Source organism: Saccopteryx bilineata, chromosome 6 (genome assembly GCF_036850765.1).
Source record: "Saccopteryx bilineata isolate mSacBil1 chromosome 6, mSacBil1_pri_phased_curated, whole genome shotgun sequence".
Classification (NCBI taxonomy): domain Eukaryota; kingdom Metazoa; phylum Chordata; class Mammalia; order Chiroptera; family Emballonuridae; genus Saccopteryx; species Saccopteryx bilineata.
The window spans coordinates 198,049,602-198,074,912 of NC_089495.1; the positions used below are offsets into that span (position 1 = coordinate 198,049,602).

Here is a 25,311-nt window from a genome sequence, read left to right on the forward strand (position 1 = left end):
AGGGCCACTGCACGAGCAGCACAGGAGGCAGCCTCTCTGGAGAGCCCGGGGACCTAGACGCTGGGCCGGGGGTTAGAAATGCAGTGACAACACCAGAGACATGTGGTCAGAAAGTGGCCCAGCTGCTGTGACGTTAGAGCAGTGTGTGCCGGAGAGAAACAGGACTCCAGAGGGGGCGGCGGTGGCCTGGGGAGCTGGGCCGAGGGGCACACTCCCATGCCAGCTGCGGGCCTGGGGCTGGCCGTGGCCCCTGACCAGACTTAGCTGGCATCCCCAGCCCGTGTCCTACCCGGTCCATGTCCTATCTCAGCCCTCGTCCCACCCAGCTCCCATCCCATCCCGGCCCGCGTCCCAGCCGGCCCAGGTCCCATCCCGCCCCCTGGCCCAGCCCAGCCCGCATCCCATCCCGGCCGTGTCCCAGCCGGCCCAGGTCCCATCCCGCCCCCTGGCCCAACCCAGCCCGCATCCCATCCCGGCCGTGTCCCAGCCGGCCCAGGTCCCATCCCGCCCCCTGGCCCAGCCCAGCCCGCATCCCTTCCCAGCCCTCTCCTAGCTCAGCCTCCAGCCCTTCCTGGCCTGCATCCCTCCTCAGCTCCCTGGGCTGTGGAGAGCGGGAGCAGCTGGCAGGAAGGCATCGCTCATGGAATTAAGAGGTCCCCAAAGCAGTGATACTGTCCTGGAGGGGGGGCACTGCTGTCCTGGGGCTGTGCTAATGACAACTGACATGGAGGTGACAGGCCTGCGCTTTGTCCTCAGAAACAGACTGAGTTTGAACCGATTACTGTGAAGGACTGGCCAGTCTGGGATGCCGCCTGCCACGTGGAAGGGCCCAACCCAACTCTGCTGCCACACCCGGCCTCTGGGCACACACAGCCGCCAGAAGCCTCACAGCCAGTCTGGGTCCTGCCTGTCACCTTCAGCCGCCACCAAGCAAGAGGGGAGAGCAGAGTTCCCGTCAGTGCTTCCTGCCACAATGTAGGGCCTTCCCTTTGCCTTCCAGTGGATAAACTAGTTCATATTTCATATGCATAGACACAGAATCAAGTTTTTAACATAAAAGTCTGCCTGTACACGTTTAATGAACCATCAGATTATAAACACTTTTCTTGCATAGGAACTTGGGTTAGCAAGGCAGTGCGCTGCCTTTCACATCATCTCCGAGGGTGCCTGGGTCTGCTCCTGGGTGTCCCAGGGCCACGCATTCCCCACCCTCCAGGGTCGGCCGGTCAAGGTGCGCACAGACCACGCCCTGGGCCCCTGGGCCCCTCAGGAAGGCCTTGCCCTGAGGAGGGCCGCTGCCTCTCGCGGTGACCCCCAAACTCCCTGCCCGTTCGCCTTGCCTGCGGGGTGATCAGTGCGGAGTGCCTATTACCCACCCTGGAAGACCAGACCGGTCATATGATTAGTATGTGATGCTTGCCACTCTAAGTTATCGTGGTAATTCTGCTTTTTCATGGAAGTTTGAATCACAGACCATTTCTTTTCAGTTATCAGATCAACTAAAGAAACATTTGCTGTTAAGCCTAATGTACTAACCCATGTGCCCGCATTTTAAAAAATCTAGACATGTTTAAAGTGAGAGGAAAATTGCAAACAGAGACCGGGGTGCGGACAAATGAAAGTGGGTGCTGAAGCCGTCTCCTGGGCACCGCGGGGCACAGAGCCTGGTCCTGGCAGGGCCACCTGGGTTTGGGACGGAAGACCCACACTGCCCGGGACTGATGGGACTTGGGACTTTTTAGAGTTATCAGAGCTGGGGTGGCCTTGGCACCGAGACCTGCATGCGGGGCTCCTGGCAGAACACCCAGAGCCGCCTGGCCCCAGGGTGCTGGGCATCACTGGGCAGGTCCTTGGGGGGCTCCTAGTTTTAAAGGTCTATATTTATAGCTGCAGACTTGGAAAAAAGATCTCTGTCTACTTTAGCCTAACTCTCGTATCCTTTTTTTTTTTTTTTTTTTTAATGAGAAAAATCATAGGAAAAGGTGCCTTGGAAACATTGGGAACTTACTTACAAAGCTGTACTGAGCAGTGAGTCCCTGTTTCCTCAGGACCGGCTGCCCTGGGGCAGCAGGGGCAGCGTGTGTGGGCAGGGGAAGGGGTCCCCGCAGCCTGCACGCCACCTGCTTCTCTACACACCGAGGCCTCGTGGGCAGCAATACTGGTGCTGGGTTAGGCTCAGTCCTCTCCCCACCCCACCAGGGAACTGGACTGGGCAGGGCCCTTCACTGCGGGGCTCAAGGGACGGAGATGCTGGCAGCACCTTTCGTCTCCCAGGAGAGGTCAAATCAAAAGCCCTCGAACCGTTGTTCTTGGGAAGTGTCTCCTCCTGCCCTCTCGTGTTTCAAACAGGTGACTTGTGAGTACTTGACAAGTTTTACAGCCTGTTTTTGTATCCTTTCCATTTTGGGGTGTGAAGCTTTTTAGCTCCAAAGGCCTCATTGTCGAATTGCCAAGAATGGCGAATTATGCCTTCCTTCAGAGAACAGACACCGGGAATTTAGTGTTCATGTACATGCAGATTAATTTATATGTATGCATATATAGTACAGATACTCATCTGACACTTTGCTCGTGAGATGGACACCTGACGTGTGCACTGAGGAGCTTGGTGGCACTGGGGTGATGGGGAACGGAGCCTGTGTTGAGGGAACGCCAGTACTTCTTGGTGCTCGCTGGGTGGCGCAGCACAAAGCCATCTCGTGTCTCAGACACACCTTGCCACACCCCCGGAGCCCTGCGCACACTGGCTGGAGGGTGCATCTGTAGAGGGGACTTTCTTGGTCATTTATATTCACATTTCATCTACAACCCAAACAGCAAGACAGAAAGAATAAATTACATGGTGGACAAGTTCACACAGGACAGTGAGCGCGACCCAACCTTGGCCCTGACTGGTCTTTAAAAGGTGGAAAAGTTTTCTTCACATTGTTAGTCACGCCCACCAGCCAGGGCCCACAACAGAGGACACGATGGCCCGGGTGAGGGGCCAGCACGTGGACAGCCCTCCTTCCTGTGCTCTCGGACCAGAGTGAATCAGTGAGGCCTGGGCCTCAGCCTTGCGAGAGTGAGGTGATTGGAGGTGGTGGTCAGAGAGATGGGCAGGCCATTGAACAGGTGCCCAGCAGGACATTGCAGGTGCCCAGGGCTTTGGTGTGGGTGTGGAACCGTGGGCACAGCCAGCCGGGCACAGAGAAATAGCCACACTAGCTCAGCAGTCGGGACTGTGCCAGCAGGCCCTGGGGGTGGTCTGCACACTGACGGGTGGGTTCTGGGTGCTGCCTGAGGCAGAAGGTGGCTCGGGGGCTGCACTGCGAGAGCGTCGGGCAGGTCTGCGGGAAGAAGCCTGTTCTGTAAGGTGACTACTGTCCCCTGCTCCTCTGTATGCACTTGGACTCGTCAGGAACAGTAAAGTCTCGCTGTTTCTGTTGCCTATGTCTTATCCATGCTTGGTTTATTTTTCACATGGGTTTGGAGAGCCAGTTGTAAGAGGTGAAGCCAGACCATCATTCTGATACCGGAAATCTGGAGCTGTGATTCATATACTTTGCATATTTTGATCTTTGTTTAATAGACTAGAGCTTTTTGATTTGGGAGGTGGTCCTTGTCTCCGGGGGCCATGGGTCCTTGAACTGGCGCGCCTGAGTAGGGTGACTGCCGCACTGGGGCCTCAGCAGCGCTCTGGGACTGAGGGCTTCTTCCTTGGCTGAGAGACTGGCAGCTGCCCAGGGGGACCAAAGCGCCTTGACCCGGGGCCCTCATGCCCTGCTCTTCAGAAGCAGAAGGTGGGAGCTCAGCAGGGTGCTGGGTGGTGACGCGTGGGCTCCCACGTGTGCTCCAGGCCTTGTCCCAGCTGGCTGTGGGAGGCTGTTTCAGTGTGTCCTCCAGGTTGAGCTGTGGCTCTGTGGGTTCTGTCCTGCTTAGTCAGGGGTCCAATGATGGTCCAATCACTTCCCTCTGACTGTGGGACGTCGGGGCCAGGCTGCTGTCAGCCTTTCTGGTTGGCTGTCGGGTCCTCGGCACGACCCGCCCCCGTTCCCTGCTCGTGCTGCCCTCTGGGGGCCCTGTTGCCTCATCTTCCTGTTCTCTTCTCGGACCAAAACATGGGGATTGGAGCCCCTTTGTCAGTTCAAACACCACAGCTCAAGTGGATAAATGCACTTTGCGGGAGAGGAGAACCAGCCAAGAAGTGAATCTTAATAAAACCAAACCTGGAGTTTGGCCTTTTCTTCAAGTTCCCCTGCTTCCTTGCTCTCAGTTTACCTGGGCAGCTATCAGTTTGACTCACCTTTTGTAGGAAGTTTAGATTTTCATGTCTCCCATTGCTTCGCAAGGCTGAGTTGTATGCTGGAGAGGAGAAAGCCTGCAGACGTGGAGAGTGCCCAGGCTGCAGGGGGCAGGAGGGCAGAGCTCAGTCTCCTCCCTCCAGACTGGGCGCTTCCTTTGCTGCCTTTCCGTGGGAGCACGGGGCCTCCCCGCCTTCCGGCCCAGACCTTGGGGAGCAGCTGGTCTCAGCAAACCTCCAAGAGCTGAGAAAGGGAGTGTGGAGCCCAAGCCTTCTCCCGAGTGGTCCCCTCCAAAAGCTAGGCTTCAGTCTGAGGGGCCCTGCAGGCTGTTTGCTCTGGGCCGTTTAGGATAGCTGAGCCATGCAGCACCAGGGCTGGGGGCCATGGGCGACCTCTCCACAGAGCGGTGGGTGTGGGTTTGGGCCGACTAACTGCATGCACGTGGTGTCGTGGGTGCTCCCTGGCCTGCTGCCCAGCGCAGCCCTCAGTCCAGAGGGAACGGGTCGGATTCAGCTCTGCTGGAACTTGTGTGTTTCCCAGGGTTAAGCCACACTGGGGAGGGGCGGGGCTCGCCCCAGTTCTCCTGAGTTGACCCGCATCTGCACTTAGCTGTGAGGAGCACAGAGCACTTGGCCCTCAAGAGTCTGGTTTTTTTGGTTCTTTAGTCCTGAGTTCACTTGTCAACACTGGCCATTCTGTGGCCTGCCTACAAGTCTGGCCTCTCCTTTGAATGGGGCCCTAGTCCTTCACTAGACTGGAGACAAAACAGCCTGGATCCCACAGGAACCATGCATTCTGCCTGCCTCCGAATCTGGAGCAGGGTGGAGACCTAGAGTCTGGGGTGGACTAGGCAGGCCCTGGTCACCACACAGACAAGGACAGGAGGACAGGGCAAGCGCCTGTGGCTTGGCTTTGTAAAACCAGGTCCTATGGTGTGCCTGATGGCGAGAGTTCGTACGACCACACAGCTCCTGCTATCGCCAGCCCCAGGGCTCTCGGCCCTCAGAGCAGGGCCCTGCTACCCAGGCCTGCGCAGGCTGCCGGTGGAGGGCCGGGGAGCACACTGGGCAGGCTGTGATGGGGGCTGCGGCTGTCTTCTCTTCTAGCTGCTTCATGTCTTTCCTGCTGTGCACTTGGGGCGGGGGGGGGGGGGGCGGGCGGGCCAGGGTCCCCGAGAGGAGTTTGTGTTTCCCTGCCATTGGTGCCTCTTCTTCAGGGGACCGGCTCTGTTGCGTGCATGCTCACACGTGAGCACCTAAGTGTGCTAACCAATAGCTTTCCTTGGCTGATGCTTTGTAACTTCTGTTCCCCTCTGTGATAAACGGAAGATTAAAGGCACTGTGTGACGGAGCTGAAGGCGCAGTGTCTGGGATGATAAAGGCTGCTCAGAGTCACTGAGGATAAAAACTGCAAGTGCTCAGTCTTTCCCAGGAGTCGTGCCCCAGCGTAGACACACAGTTAGGGTAAGATGCAACCCACGTGGTACCTATTAGTTCTGTAATTTGTGTTTAAAGAGAGACTCGCCCACCCTGGCTCCTTCCCATCCAGCTGTCTCATTCTTGCAGCTTGCCGGAAATGCGGGCAGGCTGGAGTCCCAGGAGGATGGGAGCTGGTAAGGGGAGAGCCAGCCAGCCTCCCTCCCCCGCCAGCAGGGATGCAGCGTGGTAATCGCAGCTCAGTGACAATGGGCCCATGCTGGGCAGAGGTGGTCACCCGGCCCCTGCCTGCGGAGGACTTCCTGCTGTGCTTCTGAGCAGTCGCTTTGTTGGGCAGTGTCAGGAGGGCCAGACCGTGTGGTGGTTGTCATCAGGGAGAAAACAGGCCAGCCCCTCCCTCTGCCCGCCAGCTATTGTTCCTGGAGAGTTGACTGAGAGCCTTGGTGGGAGTCGGGGAGGTTGCCAGAGGCCTGCAGATTCCTCCTGATGCTCCTGCCACCTGGTCCCCCCCCTGCCCTGCGGGTTCTGGTCTCAGTGTAGACCCTTTGTCCCCAGGGCTGGCTGCTGAGAACGGAGGAGGTGACCGTTGAGCAGTTTGCTTTTGGTGCGCCTCCTCTCTCCCCAGAGACAGCTGAAGAAGTGATCATCTTGGTGCTAGGAGGCAGCCGCCCTGTTTCTGCTTGTCCAGAGGCAAATTAAAACATTACCAAACTGTAAGAGGGCCCCACCTCCCTGGTGGCCGAAAGGGAGGGAGCAAACCGAGAGGCACCCTTTGTCCTTCAGGCCTGTGGGGAGGTCTAGGTGGGGAGACGTTTTTTACAGAGGGATGGAACTTGCCTTTGGGCCATGGCTGTGCCTGCGGAGAGGGGCGGCCCTCTCCAGGCCTCACAAGGTCCCCTGTGGGGATGCTGCTATTTCTAAGATGCAAATTGCACATTTCCTAGATTTTGTATCTGTGGGTGTGGATAAGGGAGGGCAACCTAGACAAACTGCTTGTACAATTTGAAATGGGCCGAAATGGTACTTCAGATCTTTTGATTGTTCTTAAATAAAGACGTAAATACATTTCACATCTGCTGACTTTACTTTTGGGGGAAGCGAGGGGAGAGCTAAAAACACGTCCTATCTGCTGAGTTATTCTGCGGCAAGACCGGCCAGGAACTTGGATGGATGAGCAGGGCCATTCCCTCCACCCACGGCAGAAGTTTCTCCTGCACTGCTCGACCCACGGCAATGGCTTCTATGTGACAGAAGTGCAGCGTTTTAGAAACTACACCAGAGAGGTCAACTGAGTCAAGCCGGGAGTCATCGGGTAACTGGTGAGAGGACACGGGCCAGTCTCTCCCTGTTCCTGTGAGGAAAGAGGAATCGGAGCTGCCCCTTGCCGAGGGGCTGGGGGGGGGGGGAGCTCTGCAGAGGACCCAGGGGCCTTAAGGAAGAGGATGCAGTGTGGTTGAGCAAGTCTCTGGGAGCTCGACCACATAGGTGTGGGCCCGAAGCCAGTCAGCTGCCCCGCAGGGTGGGTACAGGACGCAGGCAGTGGCTCCCTTGGGACATAGCTGGGGACAGAGGTGGGAGAGGTGGCCAGGAGGGGTGGGTATGGACTCCCAGGCAGGGAGCAGAACCCAGCTGGCACCTGGGCACGATGGCCCTGGGGATCAAAGGATGACCAGTGAGGAGGGTTTTCAGGGCTCAGTCATGGGATTGAGATGTGCAGAAGCACCTGATTTTGTTCTGAGTAGTTTGACAGGGTAACCAGATGTAACTTGTGGCTTTTTCCTCAACAGAACTGAAATGGTGAGAGACGGGCTCAAATTAAAGGACAAGCAAGATTCTGGCCTAGGCCCAGCCTTCAGATGACATTCTGGATGTGCGCCGTCAGGAGGGGACCCTGCCTCTGCTCCCGGCTATGGGTCCTTGTCAGTGTCACCATTCCCAGGTCAGAAACTCGTCCTCTCATCAGGCTGTGCAGTCTGAGCTGGGAGGCAGTGTGCTGTGTGCGTGCCTGTGGCCACTGGGTAAGCCGAAGCCTGCCACTTGGGACCCAGGCTCCTTGTCCCTGGTCCACCAGCCAGCCAGGAGCAGGTCTGCAAGGGAGCCTTCTCCCAGGTCCCACTGACTGCCTCTCCCTGCTCTGTCCAGCCCTGACCACCCATTCAGATCATCTGGGGTTTTTTTAAAATGCATGCTAGGTCCCCAGGCACCCATATTTCAGAAGCTTGCCAGGTGACGCATGACCTAGTGGGTGGAATCAGGTAGCCCAAGCTGTCACACAGCAGGCACATGGCGGCGGCTAGGAACTGCCGAGTCTGGGCTTAAACACAAGACATTCTGTCCCACGTGGGAGTCTCCTCCCAGGCCCACCCCTTGCTGGGCCTCCTGGCTCAAGCAGCGCTTATCAGGGCTGTGTGGAGGGATCTGAGACTAGGTGAATTTGCTGGACTGAGGGCTGTCCTGCTTTCTGCTGGGAAGCAGGACATTTGCAGTGGAGGTCAGGGCGCCTGTGGACAGGTGGGCCTCAGGTCTGTGCAGCTATTCCTCCCCAGCTGTGCCCCTGAAAGACTCTTGTGCAGGAAATGGAGGTATGTCGTGACAAATTAAAGTGGTCACCATCAGCAAAGATGTCACCAATGGCCAGTCTGGCCCCTAACGACCAACAAGACTCTTCATGGATTAGGAAAGCTCTCTCCTGGTCACAAGAACCTGGGGCCAGAAGACACAGATCAGGAGAGCACAGGGAATTCCACCCACCACCTGTTTTTTCCCTCCAATTACAGTTTACGTTCAGTATTATTTTGTTCATTTCAGGTGTCTAGATAGCATGGTTAGACGATCATACACCTTACAACGTGTCCCCGATATTTCCGGTCTCCAGCTGGCGCCTTACAGTTATTACAAAAAGATCAACCACATTCCCTAGGCTGTCCTTTATATCCCTGTAACTACTTGGCGACTACCAATCTGTATTTCTTTCTCCTCCCCCCCAACCCACCTCCCCTCTGTCTCTGGTTTGTTTTCTTGTGTTCGATTCGTGTAGGTGAAATCACATGGTATTTGTCTCCCTCTGTCTGACTTATTTCACTGAGCATAACATCTAGGTCCATCCGTGCTGTCTGAGAATGGTAAGATTTTACCTTTTTTATGGCCGAGTCACAGGACATTGTGTGTACGTACCAGTTTTAGCCACTTGTCTGTTGACGGGCACTTGGGTTGCTACCGTAGCTTGGCTATGGTAGATGACACTGCAGTGAACAAAGCATTGCAGATTTCCTCTCAAATTAGTGTTTGGGGTTTTTGTATATGTACTGCAAAGTGGAATCACTGGGTCATATGTATTTTCGATTTTTTGAGGACCCTCCATACTACTTTCCACTGATCTGCATCCCTACCAACAGTGCAGGAGTGTTCCCTTCTCTCCATATTCTAGCCAACCCTTTCTTGTTGATTTATTAAGAAAAACAGCCATTCTAACAGGTATAAGGTGATACTTCATTCTGGTTTTAATTTGCGTCTGATGATTTAGTGCCGTTGAGCATCTTTCCATGTCTACAGCCACCTGTATGTCCTCTTGGGGATGATTTAGTGCCGTTGAGCATCTTTCCATGTCTACAGCCACCTGTATGTCCTCTTGGGGATGATTTAGTGCCGTTGAGCATCTTTCCATGTCTACAGCCACCTGTATGTCCTCTTGGGGAAGGGTCTAGTCAGGTCCTCTGCCCATTTTTAATTGGATTTTTTGGATGTTGAGTTGTACGAAATCCTTACGAATGTTGGATTTTAACCCCTTATTGGAGGTGTCATTGGTGAACATGTTCTCCTATTCAGTGGGTTGTCTTTTCATTTTGTTGGTAATTTCCTTTGTGCAAAAACTTGAGTTTGATGTGGTTCCATTTGTTTATTTTTTTGTTTCCCTTGCCCAAGATGTCAGAAAAAATAGTTACTAGAAATGGCAAAGATTTTACTGCCCATGTTTTCTTCTATTTTTAGTTTTGATGCCTTACATTTAAGTCTTTAATCCATTTTGAGTTTATTTTGTGAATAAGAAGGTGGTCTAGTTCCAATTCTCCCAACACCATGTATTGACTAAAAAAAGAAAAAAATCTCTGGTCTAAAGATTTTACTTATTGATATTAGAGAGAAAAGAGAGACAAAGGGTGGGAGGAATGGGAAGCATCAACTTATAGTAGTTGTTCCTTTTGTATGTGCCTTGACCTGGCAAGCCCAGGGTTTTGACCTGGTGGCCTCAGCATTCCAGATTGACGTTCTATCCACTGCGCCACAACAGGTCAGGTGATTTTCAACCTTTTTCATTTTGTGACACATGTAAACTAATTACTACAATTCTGCAACAACCAAAAAATATATCTTTTGTCTCTGACAAAAAAAATATAATTTTGATTAAAAATAATTACCTGCTCTTTTCATTCCAAAGTGATTTTTTAAAAAATCACGTGTCTTTATTTGAATATAAGAATTTCTGGCCTGACCAGGCAGTGGCTCAGTGGATAGAGAGTCGGACTGGGATGCAGAGAACCCAGGTTTGAAACTTCGAGGTCACCGGCTTAAGCGTGGGCTCATCTGGTTTGAGCAAAGCTCAGCAGCTTGGACCCAAGGTCTCCAGCTTGAGCAAGGGGTTACTCGGTCTGCTACAGCCCCCTAGTCAAGGCACACATGAGAAACCAATCAATGAATAACTAAGGAGCCACAATGAAGAACTGATGCTTCTCATCTCTCTCTCCCTTCCTGTCTCTGTCCCTCTCTGTCACAAAAAAATAAATAAAAAATAAATTTCTGGCACCAAGCATTAACCAGTCGGACACCTTATTATGCGTTATGACCAATAAGATGCAATTCTTATTATATGACCTATATTTTTTATGGTTCAAGGTGGCATTCACACTAGACAGCTACTGTTTTTTATTTGACAAGCTGAGGGAAAAGAGGTCACTGCCCATATAAATAGGTATTGCACATTTTAAAAATTCTTGGGGCACACCAGTTGAAAATCGCTGAATAGACCGTCTTTATCCCAGTGTAGTTCTTGCCTCCTTTGTCAAATTCTGACCATAGAGGCGCAGATTATTCGGGCTGTCGCCCAGCCCTCCCTCTGAGCAGTCCCGGGAAGCTAGGAGGAAAGAGAGAGCTGGAAGAACCAGAACAGTGGCCGTTGGGTGCCGGCTGGCGCACCCAGTTCTCCAGGGGGTGGTCCTCAGAGGGGCCTGCAGTGCACCGGGACTGGCCCACACCCGTGCACTTGGGAACAGCACGCCTTTGGTCTGCCTTGTCCCAGAGGAAAGGGATGCTTGGAAAACCTTCATCTCCAGAGCCGCCTTGGGCTAGTCTTAGAACAGTCCTGGTCTACAGCCACCAACCATGCTTTGGTACGTGCATTATTGCACCAGGGGCATGCTAAGTACCATCCTGAGAATCAACTACTTACACTTACCTGTGTCTCCTCAGTGACAGACCTCCTCAGGCTTTCTATGCCTGTCTCCACCCACCTGGCAGGCACTGTCTGTATGACATCATCACACCAGCAGCCACAGGACAGGAAGGAAGGGCAGGGCCTTTCCACCATACTCTGAGCAGAGATCTTGGTTGCAGGCTCTGAAGGAAACCAGCGCGGCAGCCAGTACCCTACGGTTCACTGAAGGGGCGGTCTCTGTGGCACTGCCCACTGCCATGGCTGGCCGGCACAGAAGCCCAGGCTCACTCCCAGGCGGGCCGCACTCGCCCGGTCGCAGCCTCGGTGGACAGGCTGCAGGAGCAGCGGTCCCGTACCTCCTCGCAGCCCAGAGACAAGATTTGCCGGACAGGTAAGTTACCAGACACTTCCCACCTGCTCCTACGACAAACTACTGCCAGGCAACTGTCCTAGTTATGTCTCCAGACAGTCACTAGGCTTTCCTGAGTGCACAAAAAACCACAAGCTGAAGGGAAAGGAGACGAGGAGGGTTTGTTTGGCAGTCAGGTCTTAAAGAGAGGGCAGTAGAGCTAGCAAGTGGCTGACGCTGAGCCCAGTGCAGGCACTGGGTTTCATGTGCGGAGTGCTGGCTACGCCGGGACACGTATGTGCCCGCGGGCCCGGGCCCCCAACCTGTCCTTCCCCATGGGCTCCCCTCAGGGACTGTGACCCGTTGGACTGCGGCAGGTGCACCCGCCTGCCGCTCCACCCCCCCAGGCTGCCTCCCTCCTCCCTCTCCGTTTGTTCCTAAGGGAAAGCACACGGAGTCTCTTTTGCCTTAAAAAAACCCCACCTCTCCAAAATAGGCTTTGCTGTTTCATTTCTTCCCTTCACACTCCTGACAGGGCCACAACACCCCAAGCCGAGCACCCACCGGGCAGGCTGCCCTGCAGTCCTCTCAGAGGCCTGTCCTCAGGGCCAGGGGCAGGATGAGGTAGTCCTCCGAGAAAAAACACTGGTTTCTTTTTAGAAGGCAAGCTTTTCCAATAAAACTTAAAACTTTTAATATTTAAATTGTAAACCAAACATTGGCAACCATATATAGACCATATATGTTTGCTATGGACAAATTAAGATTGTGAGGTCATACTTTCAAACACAACTTCAGAATTTAAAGAAATCAATACACTTTCCTCAGAAACTGTATGATTTTCTTCAGTTTACAATTCATGATATGGACAGTTTAATATAATGTTAAATAATTTGCCACCTACCCTAAAAGAGCTAGAGAAAACTGAGTAACTATTAGGTTGGAATAGTAACAAGGCCTTAATGGCTCAGTGGTTTTTCCTAGGAGGACACAGAAATCTGGAGACGGCAGCACTGGGAGCGGGCTGGAACCCACAGAGACCAGCTCCGCTGCAGTGCCCGGATGTCACTGCGCTCCCGCCCTCCCCAAGCAGCTTTCAGTTAGAAATGGAAGAAGACACAGAAAACCATACGTCCTACGTGAAATAATGAAGACAGGGAGAAATAGTGTGCAAAAAAATAAATTTTAAAATTCTATAACCCATCAGCATGTATGTCTAATAATAGGGTTTTCAAGACGGATTTAATACTTGAGATAACCTCAGGAGGCGTCCTCGCGCAGTACTGCCTGCCGGACCCAGGTCCCGGTCTCCACTGTGACGGGGAAAGTGGGATTCGGTCCCAAACAGGATGGGGGTTCGCAGCCGGTCGGCGGCCTCTGGAGGGAGCCTTGTTGAAGGAGGAGGGCACGTAACTTGTGTGCAGGAGTTTCCTGAACGGACTTGGCAAAGCCCCCAGCTCGGCCTCTGCCTTGGCGACTTGGCTCCTCCACTCTGGCCACCCCGACGAGGGCCTCGAGTATGTCCACAAACTCGTCTACCGGGTAAGCAGGTCCTCCAGGCTCGCACCCAGGGCCCCGGCAGTGGCAGAAAGCGTAGCCCACAATGGTGTGGCGTGTTCAGTTCTGGGCCCGTCCTTCCATGGCCCGAAGCGCTGCTCTAGCTCTGGGACATGCTGCCTGGTCCCTGGTTCAGGTGGCATCTTGGGGCTCGGCCTCCTCCACTGGCCCCTCGCAGGGTGACCCTCCATGGCCTGTGATGCCAATACTGCTACTTCTAACATGGTCCCCTGTATCTCTCAGGCTGGGTCATGGTTCCCGCCCTGGGCACTGTGCCCTTGTGCTGTGTCCTCCTTCTTGGGAAGGCCCTGTGCTCCTATGCCCTGGCTCCAAGGCCAGACCGTGGGGCACCCCCCACCCTGCCCAGCTGTGGTTTTAAAGCTGCAGGACAATGTAAACTTTGTTTCCCCGGCCCAGCAAGGCTGCCGCTCCTCCGTGCTCAGGAGTGTCGGCGGCTTCTCTGAGCCTTCTGTGCTGACGGCCAAGGCGGCCTCTCTAAGGGGCCGCGGCCGGGGTCCTGGCCCCGCAGGATGGAAGGCTCCCCCTCCAGAAGTCAAGGCCGGATGTGTGTGCTTAATGCAAGACCCAGTCGAGTTTCTGCCTTCACCCCGGCTGGGTGCGGAGGCCCTACCCAGTAACACACCGCTTTAATGGCTTGGTTTTTGTCTGGCATTCATGGCTGGAAGCCAGGCTCCAGGCTGCAAAACCAGGCAGAGAGACTGCCCAGCAGGCTGCTTCCCACAGACCAGTTCAAGGCAATCCACAAGGCACACAGCCCCTGCTGCTGTCCACGGGGCTGGGCACAGCTAGAGGCGGTTGTCTCCGTTGACCCGAGTCCTGCGTGGGGCCCTGGACAGAAGGGACAAATGTCCTTACTGGCAGTGGGCCACTGCCGCCCAGGGGCATAGCCCCACGCGACAATTATAACCCTGCACCCAGGCGGAGGAGGGGTGCCAGAGGAGGGCGGAGCTCTCCTCCCCGTCTCTCGGGCATACCTCTGCCAGGCCAGCCCGCCGCCTCTCACCTTCGTTCCCGGCTGTCAAAGTGGTCTGCAAGGTGCTCCTGGGAGATGCGGAAGTCCTCAAATGGCTGCTGGTAGCGTGCTTCGAAGGAGCCTTCCCGGGCCCGGCCGTGGACTAGCTGGCCCGAGGCCTCGGAGGACCGCTCCCGCAGGGAAGAACCGCTGAAGGGACTGAGGTCGCCGTTCTCCTGCTTCAACGAGGGCAAGTGCACAAGAAGTCAGTGCTCCCCCCTCCGCCCCCAGAGCAGCTGAGCCCAGCCAGTGTGCCACCCAACGGCAGTTACCTTGGCAGGGAAGATATCGAGCTTCACCAGCAGGGATGCCAGCTCCAGGTCCTCACTGTAGTTGTTCTTCAAAGGCACCGCTCTGTACCCTGGGAGGAAAGCCTGGCCCTCAGCCCGGGGGACCAGGCAAGGGCCCCCAGCTCCCGCCCCAGACCTCAGCGTGGTCCTCACCTGTCTTCAGGCCTTTCACGGGGAAGGTAGCCTGAGCCAGGAAGTTCTGGTCACTGAACATGTCTTCCTCATACACGACGAAGCGCAGGAAAGCGAACTCAGGGTTACTGATCTGGAAGTGGAAGGGCTTGGCGGGCCACATGGGGTTCAGGCCATTGTCCACTGTGAAAGCAAGGGCGAAAGGCCTCAGGATGCCGCGGGCGCAGACGGGAGGACGGGGACAGAGACGGAGTGGGCCGGGGAGGCTCACCCACAAACTCCGTCTTCTGCTTGGTGCTGTCATACTCGGCTCCAGCCACCTCAATCTCCACAAAGGGACACACGATGCCTCGGCCATTCTTGGGCAGATGCCGGGCGCCCAGCACCTGCAGAGGAGGCAAAGAGGGAAGTGGGACTGTCCTTCTGGCTCCCTCCAAGTCCCCACTAAGCCATGGAGGCAGTGCGCCCTCTGCTGGGCCCCAAGCACGCTGTCTGTTAAGTCTCTAAAAACAACTGACAACAAAAATTTATTTGAAGATATCTTAGCTTTAACCAAAAATTTCACGTGAGTCCTTGCAGTCTACGTCACATTAAGTCCATGTGTGTTTTAACGGAAATCTTTCAAATTACTTCCACCAGGAAAAGAAGGACTCTCAGGAGCAGACGCTCACCCACGCCTGCCATCCACCCACTCCTGCAAGACTGCTCGGGCCCCATGCACACGACCCCACAGTGCTGGGCAGCAGGTGTGCGAGCTCTGAGGCCAGAAGGGTCGGAGCTGCTCTTGCTCCAGCCCCACTATCCCAGTGCTGTCTAGCTTATTCCTGCAGCGGGCACCTGCTCCCGTCTGTGCCTGCTCCTTCCAGGCAGCAGTGCCCCTTGGCCTGGACTCATGGGCAGCCCGGCTGCCTCTGGCCTGTGCCACTCAAGTCCAGCCCCACTGTGCGGACTCAGTGGCCTTTCTACCTCAGAGGACAGTTACGTCCTCCTCAAGAACAGCCCAGTGCCCCTCCCTAGCCTGAAGCCCACCTCGATGCAGATGGCACATGGCTCCAGCCCACGGAGGCTGCTCTTGTCGAAGGGGTCGAAGGCCTCATCCCGCATGGCGCTGGGCTGCAGCACGTAGCCGCAGTGTCCGCCGCTCATGAAGAGGGCTTGGTTCATCTGCATAGGCTTGTCTGCAAGAGCCAGGTCAGTCAGTGGCCTCCAGGCCACCTGGAGGTGCCCTGTCCCACAGGGCCCCTCCTCACCTGGGGTCTGGAAGTTGAGGGCCACCAGTTGACTGCCACAGATCCACATGGGCAAGGGATCATAATTGGAGGAGTCCAGCCGCTGGCCCTTGGGGTAGATGCGGGAGAGCTGCAGTCGGTTGTACTGGAGGAACTTCTTGCCTTTGGCCTTGTTCACATATTTCTCAGCCTTGGTTTCCGGGAAGGACGACATGTCCCGGTAGCAGGCACGTTCTGTGCCAATCTCTGGGCCAAACAGGGAGAACACTTACAGAGCCTTCCCACCCAGGCAGTACTTGGGGGCCAGCTCCCCAACCTCCACCAGAGAGGGACTAACCACTGCTCCTGCACCTCCCCTGAAGGACACCCAAACACAGGTACACCCGCTGGGCCCCAGCCCTTACTCTCTTCATCGAAGGGGACAGGCCGGCAGTAGACAACAAGCTCGGAGAGCTCCAGGGCAATTTTCTTCCTCCGTTCCATCATCTTCCCCTCAGTGAGCTGGGGACACACACAGGTCCTGTAGCCCCACCCAGGAGGGCAGCCCCGGCCCGCCTTGGGCAGTCTGCACGGAGGGTGCTCTGGGTCCCCCCCTGCACCTTCCAGGCCCCGCTGGACAGAGCCCTCTAGCCTCAGCCTCGCACCATCCCTTCCCCTTCCCTGCCCGAGGACACCTTGCCCTCCAAGGCTCTCGGGGACTAAGCTCCTCACAACTGCCCATGCCCCAGTGACATCTCAGGGACCTAGGGCTGGCTGCACTACCCAGTGACGCTTTGACACCATTTGGTACCAGCCTCCCTCAGGCAAAAAGACCACCTCCTGGTTTCCCAGGGACTTCACTGGGGACCTAAGTCTGTGGCTCTGTCTTCCATACCGCATGGACCATTGTCCCACCACGTCAGCCCCCCCAGCGTAGCACTCTACTTCCCAACTGCGGCTCAGGAACAGAGGCGGCTCACGACAGTCCCTCCCTGTCCTCTCACCCTGGAGGGCCTCTTCCACCAGGGCCTCCATCCCCATAGACTCTCCCTTCCACTCTCAGCCTGGACCGTGGTCCATACCCCCCCCCCCCCCCCCCCCCCCGCAACGCACTCTGCAGTGCCTGTCCCCTCCTGGCTTGGCTCCCAGGTGCGCACTGTCCACAGCAGCCAGTGGTCTGACTGGTAGCTGCTCTACCCTACCCCTAATGACCACCAGGCAGTCATTCCCTCCACCCTGCACCTCCCTCCTCTGTCCCGCAGGCTCAGTGCAGGGGCCTGTGTCCTCAGAGGCTGATCTACCAGCCCTGCTCTGGCGCCAGCTCCTTCAGTCGCTGCCATTAATGCCTCCGCAGACCCCAGCCCTGCGTGGCCTCTGCTCCTCCCACAGCCTGGCCGCTCCCCACTGCCATGGCTCTTGGTAATGTCACCAAGGCCACTTTCTGCTGTCATGTCCCTGGCACATCCAGGTTCTGACTGTGCCTGTGTGCTTCCCCTGCTGCCCCTCCTGCTCTCCAGTCCTCACCCTCCTGAGCCCCCGGACCCCACATCTGCTTCCAGCCCGGGACTTCTCTCACCTCTGCCCTGTGGCTCCAACTGCCCACTAAGTGGACCCACCTGGACTTCCCGCACAGTTCTCAGCACATCCTGCACCAGCTCTACCGCTGGCCCATGTCTCCCGCACACGCTGACTAGAAGCTCACGCCCCCGCCGGCCCTCACCCTGGCGTCGGCGGTCTGGGCCACCTCGCGGATCTTTTTCACCCAGTCCTGCAGCTCCTCCTGAGAGTCGGCAGCCACGTCCAGGGACCACTGCGCCACCGACGCCATGCTGATGGAGAAGACGAAGAGCCGGCTGTTCTTGCCCTCAGGGCGGATAGCTGGGAGCAAGAGCCACGGGGCAGGGTCAGACAGATCTGTCCCGGGAACCACCCCGAGTTCTCACCCCCGCCCTCCCAGCACCTGCCAGGCCCGCCGCGGCTGAGCACGCTGCAGCTAGGCAACAAGGGGCTCAGGAGCGGGAGGCCGGCTCGAACCTGGACGCCCCACCCCGTGATCCAACCCATTAGGACAGTGGCTATCAGCTCGCTGTCAGCGTCAGCTGCAGTGCCTGGCCGAGGTGACCATGCAGCATCAAAGGCAGGGGTGTCCGAGTATGGGGGAGCTCAGAGGGTGGGCGGCTCTGGGGCCGGCCATTGCCTCCCTCCTTGGAGCATAAGGAAGACCAGTGGGCAGAAGAGGAGGGGGCTCACCAATCTGACAAGCTGGCACATCCAAGACCCCCCGCAGCAAGTCCCCCAAGGGGCTGTTCTCATCCAGGTGCTGTGGGAAGCAAAGCCCGCGGGCTCATCAGCACATCTGTACACATGCGTGTGAGGGGTGTCGGTCGCATATGACAAATACAGGTGTGCACACGACTACACGAACGTGGTAGGTGTACGCTGGAGACCACGGACACCACGGGGCGTGACGACCGCACGTGTAGGTGGCGTGGCGCTCACCTCCCGCTCGGGCTCCAGGGCTGCCGGGCTGACCATCTCCTCCACGTAGTTGGACGGGAACCAGAGCTGCTTCTTCCCACCATAGTCTCCCCGCCACCTGTGGAAGCCACAGGTGCTGAGGCCCTGCAGCCACCCCAAGCTCCCAGGAGGGTCTCCTTCGTGAGGGCCCCCCCCACCTAGGCCAGGCCAGGACAGGCCCTGCGGGCACATGCAGACCTCTCCAGCCCGGGGAGCCGGCTCACCAGCCGCCGTCCTGCTTCTCCACGTTCTGGATGATGGCGCTCTTGGTGAACGTCAGCTCGTCGTCCCTCTGGGCCTTGTAGTCGAAGAGGGCTTTGACGGCACACTGCGAAGGAGAGCTCCAGTGAGAGCCACACTTGCCGCCACCCTGGCCTGGGGCCGCACGTGCCCATGTGTGCCTGGCTTCCCAGCTGGGGTTCAAGCAGCAGCAGGTGCCACTGCTGGCAGCCTGCCTAGTCCCAGTCCTCACCACTGCCCTGCAGGAGTTCTGAGACATGTCACTGGGAACAGAACCCTGTGAACCCCCGCCACGGGAAGAGTGACTGCCCCCGGAGTCGGGACTGGCGGGCTGGGGAGGGAGTGTCTGCAGGGCCCTGGGTGCCCCCTGAGGCCTGGCCGCTTGTGGGCATGACCAGGACCCCGTCATTGCGAGTCTAGAAAATGAGGAACAAAGACAAGGCACCTCCCTCAGGCCCCCTGGCTGTGGAGGGGAGACAGGACTAGCACACAGCCCTCGCCCTCAGAGGAGTCAGAACGAAGAAGGTCTGACAGGTAGTCTCCACCAAGGGACGGAGTGCGTGGCAAAAAGTTTTATAGCAAGTGCGCCCTGCTGGTGCCCGTGGAGGAAATGGGTCACCCCGGGGAACAGGCTGCAGGGAGAGCTGACCCCCAGGGACGGGTGGGGAGAGGGCCCCCAGGGCTGTGGCTGCACACAACCACACATCTATCACAGCCTCTCAGGCCTCGGAAACCACAGACACCACTTCTCCACAAAGACCACAGACAGGCCCTGAGCGGAGAAGTGCGAGTCCCAGGCAGCTGGGGACCCTCCCAGCTTCCTGTGCCCAGAGACTTCAGGCTGTACCTTAAAAGTCGGCATAGGGTTTGCCTCCACATAAAAGCCAGGGTTGCGTCCCTCATACAGGGCCCCGTAGTCAGGCTCCTAAGAAGGGGATAGAATATGGACACGTTAATACCCGGAGATGAGCAGTACTGGCACCTGGTTGACTGTGGGCCCTGCAGGTGCCAGGCCTCACCCCTTCCTCTCTCCACAATCTCTGAAACCTCCCCCACTTCCTGGAGGCCCGCCCCACCCGAGACCCCACAGGGAGCCAGCACAGGCACCAGCGTGTGGCTCAGCGGCTCTCTACCTCGCTGTGGAGCCCGTCTCCCCACACCTCCTCTCCCCACCCCAGCCCCGTGGGCAGTAGGCCTCTCCCTGGCCACCATGTCCTCTGATGGCAGACTCTCAAGAGGGTGGCTCTCCCATCTTAGACGCCTTCCTTCTATCCAGGGCCGTCACCTGGTCCAAACCTGCACTGCCCACTGCACCACTGGGTCCTGCCTTTGCGGGGGTTTCCTCGGGCACTCTGCCCTCCACAAGCCCATGCTGTCGCCTCCTTTGCCCTGCCCCAGACAGCCCACCACACCCGGCTGAAGGAGCCTCTAGCCTCGGGCCCTCCCTGACCCTGTGTGGGCTCCACGGCGCCTGAACCTGGAACATGGGGGACCTCTCTGCTCGAATGCTGATCCCCCACCTCTGCATCTGCCTAACTTGTGCCCGGTCCTGTCCCACACGCCAGGGAGGTTCTGGGCCTCCCAGCAGTGAGCTTGGGGGCCTCGAGGGCCCCGCTGCCCCCCGCCCCGCCTGCCGCGCCCTCACTGCAGTGCCGATCTTCTCCAGCGCCTCCTCGTTGATGGGGTAGCGCAGCTTCATCTTGCGGTACAGCGGGTGCTTCTCGTAGTAGCTGATGAGGTCGACGAGGCTATCGAACTCAGAGTTGCCCAGCATCACCATCTGGCCCTCCTGCTGGACGCGGCAATGTTTGATCTTGCCTTCGGCCCTTGACAAGGACAAAACAGTCACACAGGGGCCCGACTGCAGCCCCGCTCACCCCCAGCACCCCAGGCCACAGCCGCACCGGAAGGAGATGGCGTAGGAGTTGGGCTCATTCCGTTTCCGCACCAAGAAGGCACCATCACGGGGGACACGCATCAGCATGTGCTCGGCCTGCGCCCTGGTCAGGCTGGCGTGGTACCACCTGAGGAGAGGCCTGAGTCAGGACACGCCATCACCACCCGGGGCCCTTGCCCACGCCCGACCCGACCCGGCCCGGCCCTCACTCTTTGCTTTCGTGGGCATTGGTCTGCGGGACGGGCTCCGAGAGGCGCATCTCGAATTCATTGCAGCGCAGGGGCACCTGCTGGTAGTGCGTGATGAGGTCATAGAGTGAGTCAAAGACGAGGTTGTCTGTCAGGAAGAACTTGGGGGTCCCAGCATCCTGCCGGGAGTGGATCCGGCAATGTTGGACTTTCCCATTCCGCCTATGGGTGGGGGGGGGGGGAGAGAAGGGGGGAGAAGGGGAGAGGCCATGAGCAGCAGGCCTGAGCCCCCCCACCACCACCACGCTCCACCCCAAGCACAGGGCCAGGTCTGAGAAAGGAAGGCGGGCTCCCTAAGGAGCTCAGGCACAGGGCAGCCCTTCGGGAAGCAACACTAGCTGGAAGTGTGTGTGAGTGTGTGAGCGTGTGCGCGAGTGCATGTGACGAAACCCCGTTTCACTTGGAGCTTGGAGCAGAGACAAAGCGGACTGCAGCTTTCCCTGGGTGGGACCACACCCACAGTGCACAGGCACGCAGAGCAGTGTACCAGAAAGACAGAGTGTAGTCGCCCACGAAGGTCTCGCTCTCGCGCACGAGGAAGGAGCCGTCAGGGGCCCCGGTCTCAATGCAGTACTCGGTCAGCAGGCGCTCGGCGATGTGCCGCCCATCCCGTCCTGCCCCAAGCTTCCCATGGAACCACTTCTCGTTGGAGTGCAGCTCCGTGCTGCCACTGGCCTGCGTGGGGTGCAGGACAGCAAAGATACTCGGTGACCCTGAGCCTGGCCCGGCCCCCGGTCCAGCTCCCAGCCCCCAGCCCCCAGCCTGGGGTGGGCTCCTCACCTCCTTGGGCTCCTCCTCATCCTCGTTGCCCTGGTCGTTGCTGGTCTCCTCAGAGTAGTAGATCTTGCTGCTGGTCAGAACGAAGTAGTGGGGATACCACTCCTGCAAGAGACCAAGGGGGGAGCGTGAAGGCCCTCCCACCACCTGTCCCCCGCCCGGTCCCAGCTGGCCTGGCCCTCACATGGTTCACTGGGTCCTCCAGGTAGAGGATGCCGTTCTTGATGGAGTTGCTGATGTCGTTCTCAGAGTACATGACGGACGTAGGCACCTCCTCATAGGCACTGCCCTCGGCCAGCTTCTTGTGCTGTGGGGGGCAGGCCAGGACATGGCAGTGCCAGCCCCAGGCCCAGGGCCGTGCCTCCTCGCCCAGCCCAGCCCAACAGCCCAGCCCCTTGGTCGGCAAACTGCGGCTCGCGAGCCACATGCGACTCTTCGGTCCCTTGAGTGTGGCTCTTCCACAAAACACCATGTGCGGGCGCTACCTCGATAAGGAATGTACCTACCTATGTAGTTTAAGAAATTTGCCTCTCTAGCCTGACCAGGCGGTGGCGCAGTGGAGAGAGTGTCGAACTGGGATGCGGGGGACCCAGGTTCAAGACCCCAAGGTCGCCAGCTTGAGCGCAGGCTCATCTGGTTTGAGCAAAGCCCACCAGCTTGGACCCAAGGTCGCTGAATCGAGCAAGGGGTCACTCGGTCTGCTGAAGGCCCTCGGTCAAGGCACATATGAGAAAGCAATCAATGAACAACTAAGGTGTCGCAATGAAAAACTGATGATTGATGCTTCTCATCTCTCTCCATTCCTGTCTGTCTGTCCCTATCTATCCCTCTCTCTGTAAAAAAAAAAATTTTGGCTCTCAAAATAAATTTCAATCATTGAACTGTTAATATTTGGCTCTGTTGACTGATGAGTTTGCCGACCACTGGCCCAGACCGCAGCCGGCAAGGCCAGCTGTGGAGAGGCGCCGGGGAGCCCCAGCCCCCCCTTACCTTGATAAGGATCTTCCTTTTGAGCTGGTTGGGTGAGGGGAGCCCATCGGCAGCAATGTCCACGGGCTTGGTGAGGAGTGTGTCCCCGAGCACCTTCTTGAAATACTGGGCCATGTTCCTCTGCTGAGCAATGCTGCAGTGGTCCTCGATGGACAGGATGACTGGGTACCTGCAAGTAGGGGACCAGTGTGGTGACCCAGACCCTACAGTTCTGCAGGGTCAACATTCAGTCCAAACAGCCCCTCAGAGTGAGGTGTTGGGAGCCAACTGCCCGAGCCTGTGCCCCGAAGGAGCAATCCTGGGTAGGAGGGAGCCCTGCCATCAGCGGGGCGGAGGGCCCTGCAGAAGCACGTCCCCAGAGCTGTCCCATTGCGGAGGTTCCCAGCACTGCAAGAGGCACCCACCCCACACCAAAGGGGTCAGGAAAGCCGAGAAGCAGCTTCCAAATCCAGCTATTGGGAGGCCCTGCGAGCCCTTCAGTGAGGCAGCAGACCAGTGAACTGGTCACTGCTGGTCTCCTCAGAGCCCGTCCCAGGGACAGTGGGACACGGGTCACAGACACTTCTCTGCGCTGTGAAGGAAGAGCGGGCAGGACATGGCCTGAAGAGGTCAGGGTTACGGAAGTAGTTTTTAAGGACAAGAAGAGCTAGGCTGTGTTCCACAAGCTAAAGAGGGACCCACGAAAGGAGGGGGACAAGGATGCAGAAATCAGAGCACGGTGAGAAGCAATGGCTCAAGCCAGCAGGAGAGGGAGGATGAAGAGGAGAAGCAGGTGGACCGGGGGGAGGCATTTAAGGGGACCCGCTGCCTTCTGTTTAGGACAGCTGGAGCCGAGCCCACCTGGGTCCCCAGCCCCACTCACTCTGACGCCACAAAGGCATGTTCTTTGATGGTGTGCAGGACGTCTGAGAACTTGATCTTCGTGGTGAGGGTGTGTCCATGGTAAATGACTGGCATCCCGTCCGGGCCATCCCAGCAGTCCACTGGGGTGCGACATACCTGCGGTCAGGCCGGCAGGAGGGCGGCCTCCCCCCCCCCCCCCGCCCGGCCCTCACGCACACTCAATGCAGCGGCAGCCCATCCGCAGGCAGCGTGCGTAGGCTTCCAGGGAGGACTCACTGGAGAACTGGTCCCCGGTCAGGTACCTGGATGAGAAGCAAAGGCAGGGTGGTCAGGGGGCCGTCCCTCCCCAGGCCAGGCTGAGGGGTGAGGAAGCGCTCACGTGTTGTGTGAGGAGGAGATCCAGTAGTGGGAGAGAGGGTTGTTCATGGTGTCCGGGCACACGGCATCCAGCTGCGCATTCCACACACTGTTCTCCTTGGAGAACAGGAAGGTGACAAACTGTCCAGGGACACACGGGGGAGGGAAGAAAAATTGAGCCCCTGACCGCGCCCGCTGGCAGGGGGGTGGGGAAGGAGAGAGGGTGCTCAGTCTCACCCGGGGTGACCGAAGGGACAGGGGAGCGAGGTGGCACCCGGCACGTTTCCGGGCTGCCCCAACCATCCTGACAGAAGAGGTGCAAGGCAGGCCTCACCTCATCCAGGAAGAAGTATGGCTCCTCGATCTCTCGCAAGGGGTCCTGGAGGAAGTCAAGCATGAACTCCTGCACCTGGAGCCGGTCGACAGCCCACAGCTCCTGACAGGGACGGGAGGAGTGGGGCACGTAAGAGGCTGCGGCCAGTGAGGAATCCAGCCCCGCTCCGTGGACACGGCCCCATCCTGGCCCAGCCATACCCCCTGGTACTCGAGAAGGAACTGCTGGAACTCGGGAAGAGACACACGGCAGAGCTCCGGCCGCTCCCCTGCCCTGCGGGAGAGAAGGGAGCGCCTGGCGGCCAGCTGGCTACATGGTCCCCAGACAACAGGGGCCCCTGGGAAGGCAGGGCCTAGCTCCCAGCCAGCACCCCATCCCACTGTCGCCCACCTGCATGCACATCCCCCAGGGGACAGCCCCCCTCCCCGCTTCACACCAAACCTCAGGGCACTGGCTTCCAAGAAGGGGAGGTCCATCTGCAGGAGACAGAACCTGGTCAGAGCAAGAGCCCCCGGGGGCCACACGGGAAAGGGGCTCTTGGGAAGGCAAGGTAACAAGTGGGGGTAGGCCTCAAGAGGAGAAGAGCTGCAGATGGCACCCCCCAACCCCCTAGGCAGGGCAGCAGGGCTGAAGCAAGTAGGGCTGGGCGGAAGAGCAGGGGCAAGGGCCCCAGGGAAGGCGGGGGGCTCATGCACCGTCTTCTGGGCGCTGTACATGAGGCTGCGGTACAACTGAGCAAACTGCCCATAGGTGATGTCGCTGCTGCGCTGCTCCAGGTCCTGCAGGGTAGACAACAGGCCTTCCGGTCAGGCCCGGCGGCTCCCAGGGCCCCCGCCACACCGCAGACAGCCCGCGCAGCCTCACCGTCAGCCGCTCTCGGAGGAAGCGCATATTGGGGACCCGGTAGTTGACTTGGGACAGCATATTCTTCAAGTCCTTGGCTGATATACTAAGGAAACATGAACATCTCCAATGGCCTCACCCAACCTCTCATGACCTCTGACCTATGGGCCGAGTCCACCTGGGCCTGGACAGGTAAACCACACTGTGCTGGTCCCTGGCGCCCTGAGGGTGAAGCTGGATCAGAGCCCTGAGCAAAAGGAAGCCCATGGTTCTGGCAAGCAAGGAGTTCCCAGGCCCCGTCCAGTGGGTCAGGCGTGCAGGGCCGGAAGCCCATCTTCAGGCCCCTCCCACCAGCACCACTGTAGTCTGCTCAGGGGCCTCAGTCGGCACCCAAACTCCCTGGGGAACTCGGCTCAGTACTGGGTGGTCCTGGCTGTGCCCACAAGTGCTGCCCAGAGCGCTGGCTCTGCACAGGCACCGGAGCTAGCTGTCAGGGCGGGACACGGCTGCAGCGCTGAGCTTTTCCTCGTGGATTCTGCCCCAGTGGTACAA

The 25,311-nt window shown here is 57.9% G+C and overlaps 2 protein-coding genes and 1 long non-coding RNA gene across 12 annotated transcripts in view; 2 read left to right on the top strand and 1 right to left on the bottom strand.

The window, feature by feature from the left end:
- The window catches only part of ZHX3 (zinc fingers and homeoboxes 3), a 102,209-nt gene extending 95,420 nt beyond the window's left edge, over nt 1–6,789 (top strand). For all 7 annotated transcript variants that reach the window (XM_066234148.1, XM_066234152.1, XM_066234147.1 and 4 more), the window contains one exon: nt 757–6,789. In XM_066234148.1, coding sequence (XP_066090245.1) covers nt 757–767 — 11 coding nt within the window. In that variant the 3' untranslated portion in view covers nt 768–6,789. The remainder of the gene's footprint in view (nt 1–756) is intronic.
- Nucleotides 6,790–7,427: 638 nt separating this feature from the next.
- LOC136307636 (uncharacterized) lies at nt 7,428–12,614 on the top strand. The gene is made up of 3 exons (XR_010725969.1): nt 7,428–7,658; nt 11,324–11,535; nt 12,478–12,614. It is a non-coding gene; the product is annotated as an uncharacterized lncRNA (long non-coding RNA).
- A 43-nt stretch (nt 12,615–12,657) lies between these two features.
- PLCG1 (phospholipase C gamma 1) overlaps nt 12,658–25,311 on the bottom strand; it is a 35,705-nt gene continuing 23,051 nt past the window's right edge. For 3 of the 4 annotated variants that reach the window (XM_066234143.1, XM_066234144.1, XM_066234145.1), the window contains exons 6-33: nt 24,781–24,865; nt 24,612–24,695; nt 24,358–24,392; nt 24,117–24,189; nt 23,917–24,018; nt 23,605–23,723; nt 23,442–23,527; nt 23,245–23,365; nt 22,383–22,551; nt 21,577–21,699; nt 21,396–21,497; nt 21,103–21,290; nt 20,577–20,777; nt 20,375–20,494; nt 20,116–20,296; nt 19,318–19,395; nt 18,455–18,558; nt 18,213–18,309; nt 17,964–18,033; nt 17,434–17,591; nt 16,139–16,235; nt 15,756–15,980; nt 15,535–15,683; nt 14,777–14,891; nt 14,527–14,688; nt 14,356–14,444; nt 14,075–14,262; nt 12,658–13,899 (exon numbers count right to left, since the gene is read on the bottom strand). In XM_066234143.1, the coding sequence (XP_066090240.1) occupies nt 13,857–13,899; nt 14,075–14,262; nt 14,356–14,444; nt 14,527–14,688; nt 14,777–14,891; nt 15,535–15,683; nt 15,756–15,980; nt 16,139–16,235; nt 17,434–17,591; nt 17,964–18,033; nt 18,213–18,309; nt 18,455–18,558; nt 19,318–19,395; nt 20,116–20,296; nt 20,375–20,494; nt 20,577–20,777; nt 21,103–21,290; nt 21,396–21,497; nt 21,577–21,699; nt 22,383–22,551; nt 23,245–23,365; nt 23,442–23,527; nt 23,605–23,723; nt 23,917–24,018; nt 24,117–24,189; nt 24,358–24,392; nt 24,612–24,695; nt 24,781–24,865 (3,364 nt within the window). In that variant the 3' untranslated portion in view covers nt 12,658–13,856. The remainder of the gene's footprint in view (nt 13,900–14,074; nt 14,263–14,355; nt 14,445–14,526; nt 14,689–14,776; nt 14,892–15,534; nt 15,684–15,755; nt 15,981–16,138; nt 16,236–17,433; nt 17,592–17,963; nt 18,034–18,212; nt 18,310–18,454; nt 18,559–19,317; nt 19,396–20,115; nt 20,297–20,374; nt 20,495–20,576; nt 20,778–21,102; nt 21,291–21,395; nt 21,498–21,576; nt 21,700–22,382; nt 22,552–23,244; nt 23,366–23,441; nt 23,528–23,604; nt 23,724–23,916; nt 24,019–24,116; nt 24,190–24,357; nt 24,393–24,611; nt 24,696–24,780; nt 24,866–25,311) is intronic. The other variant, XM_066234146.1, reaches the window with a different exon arrangement.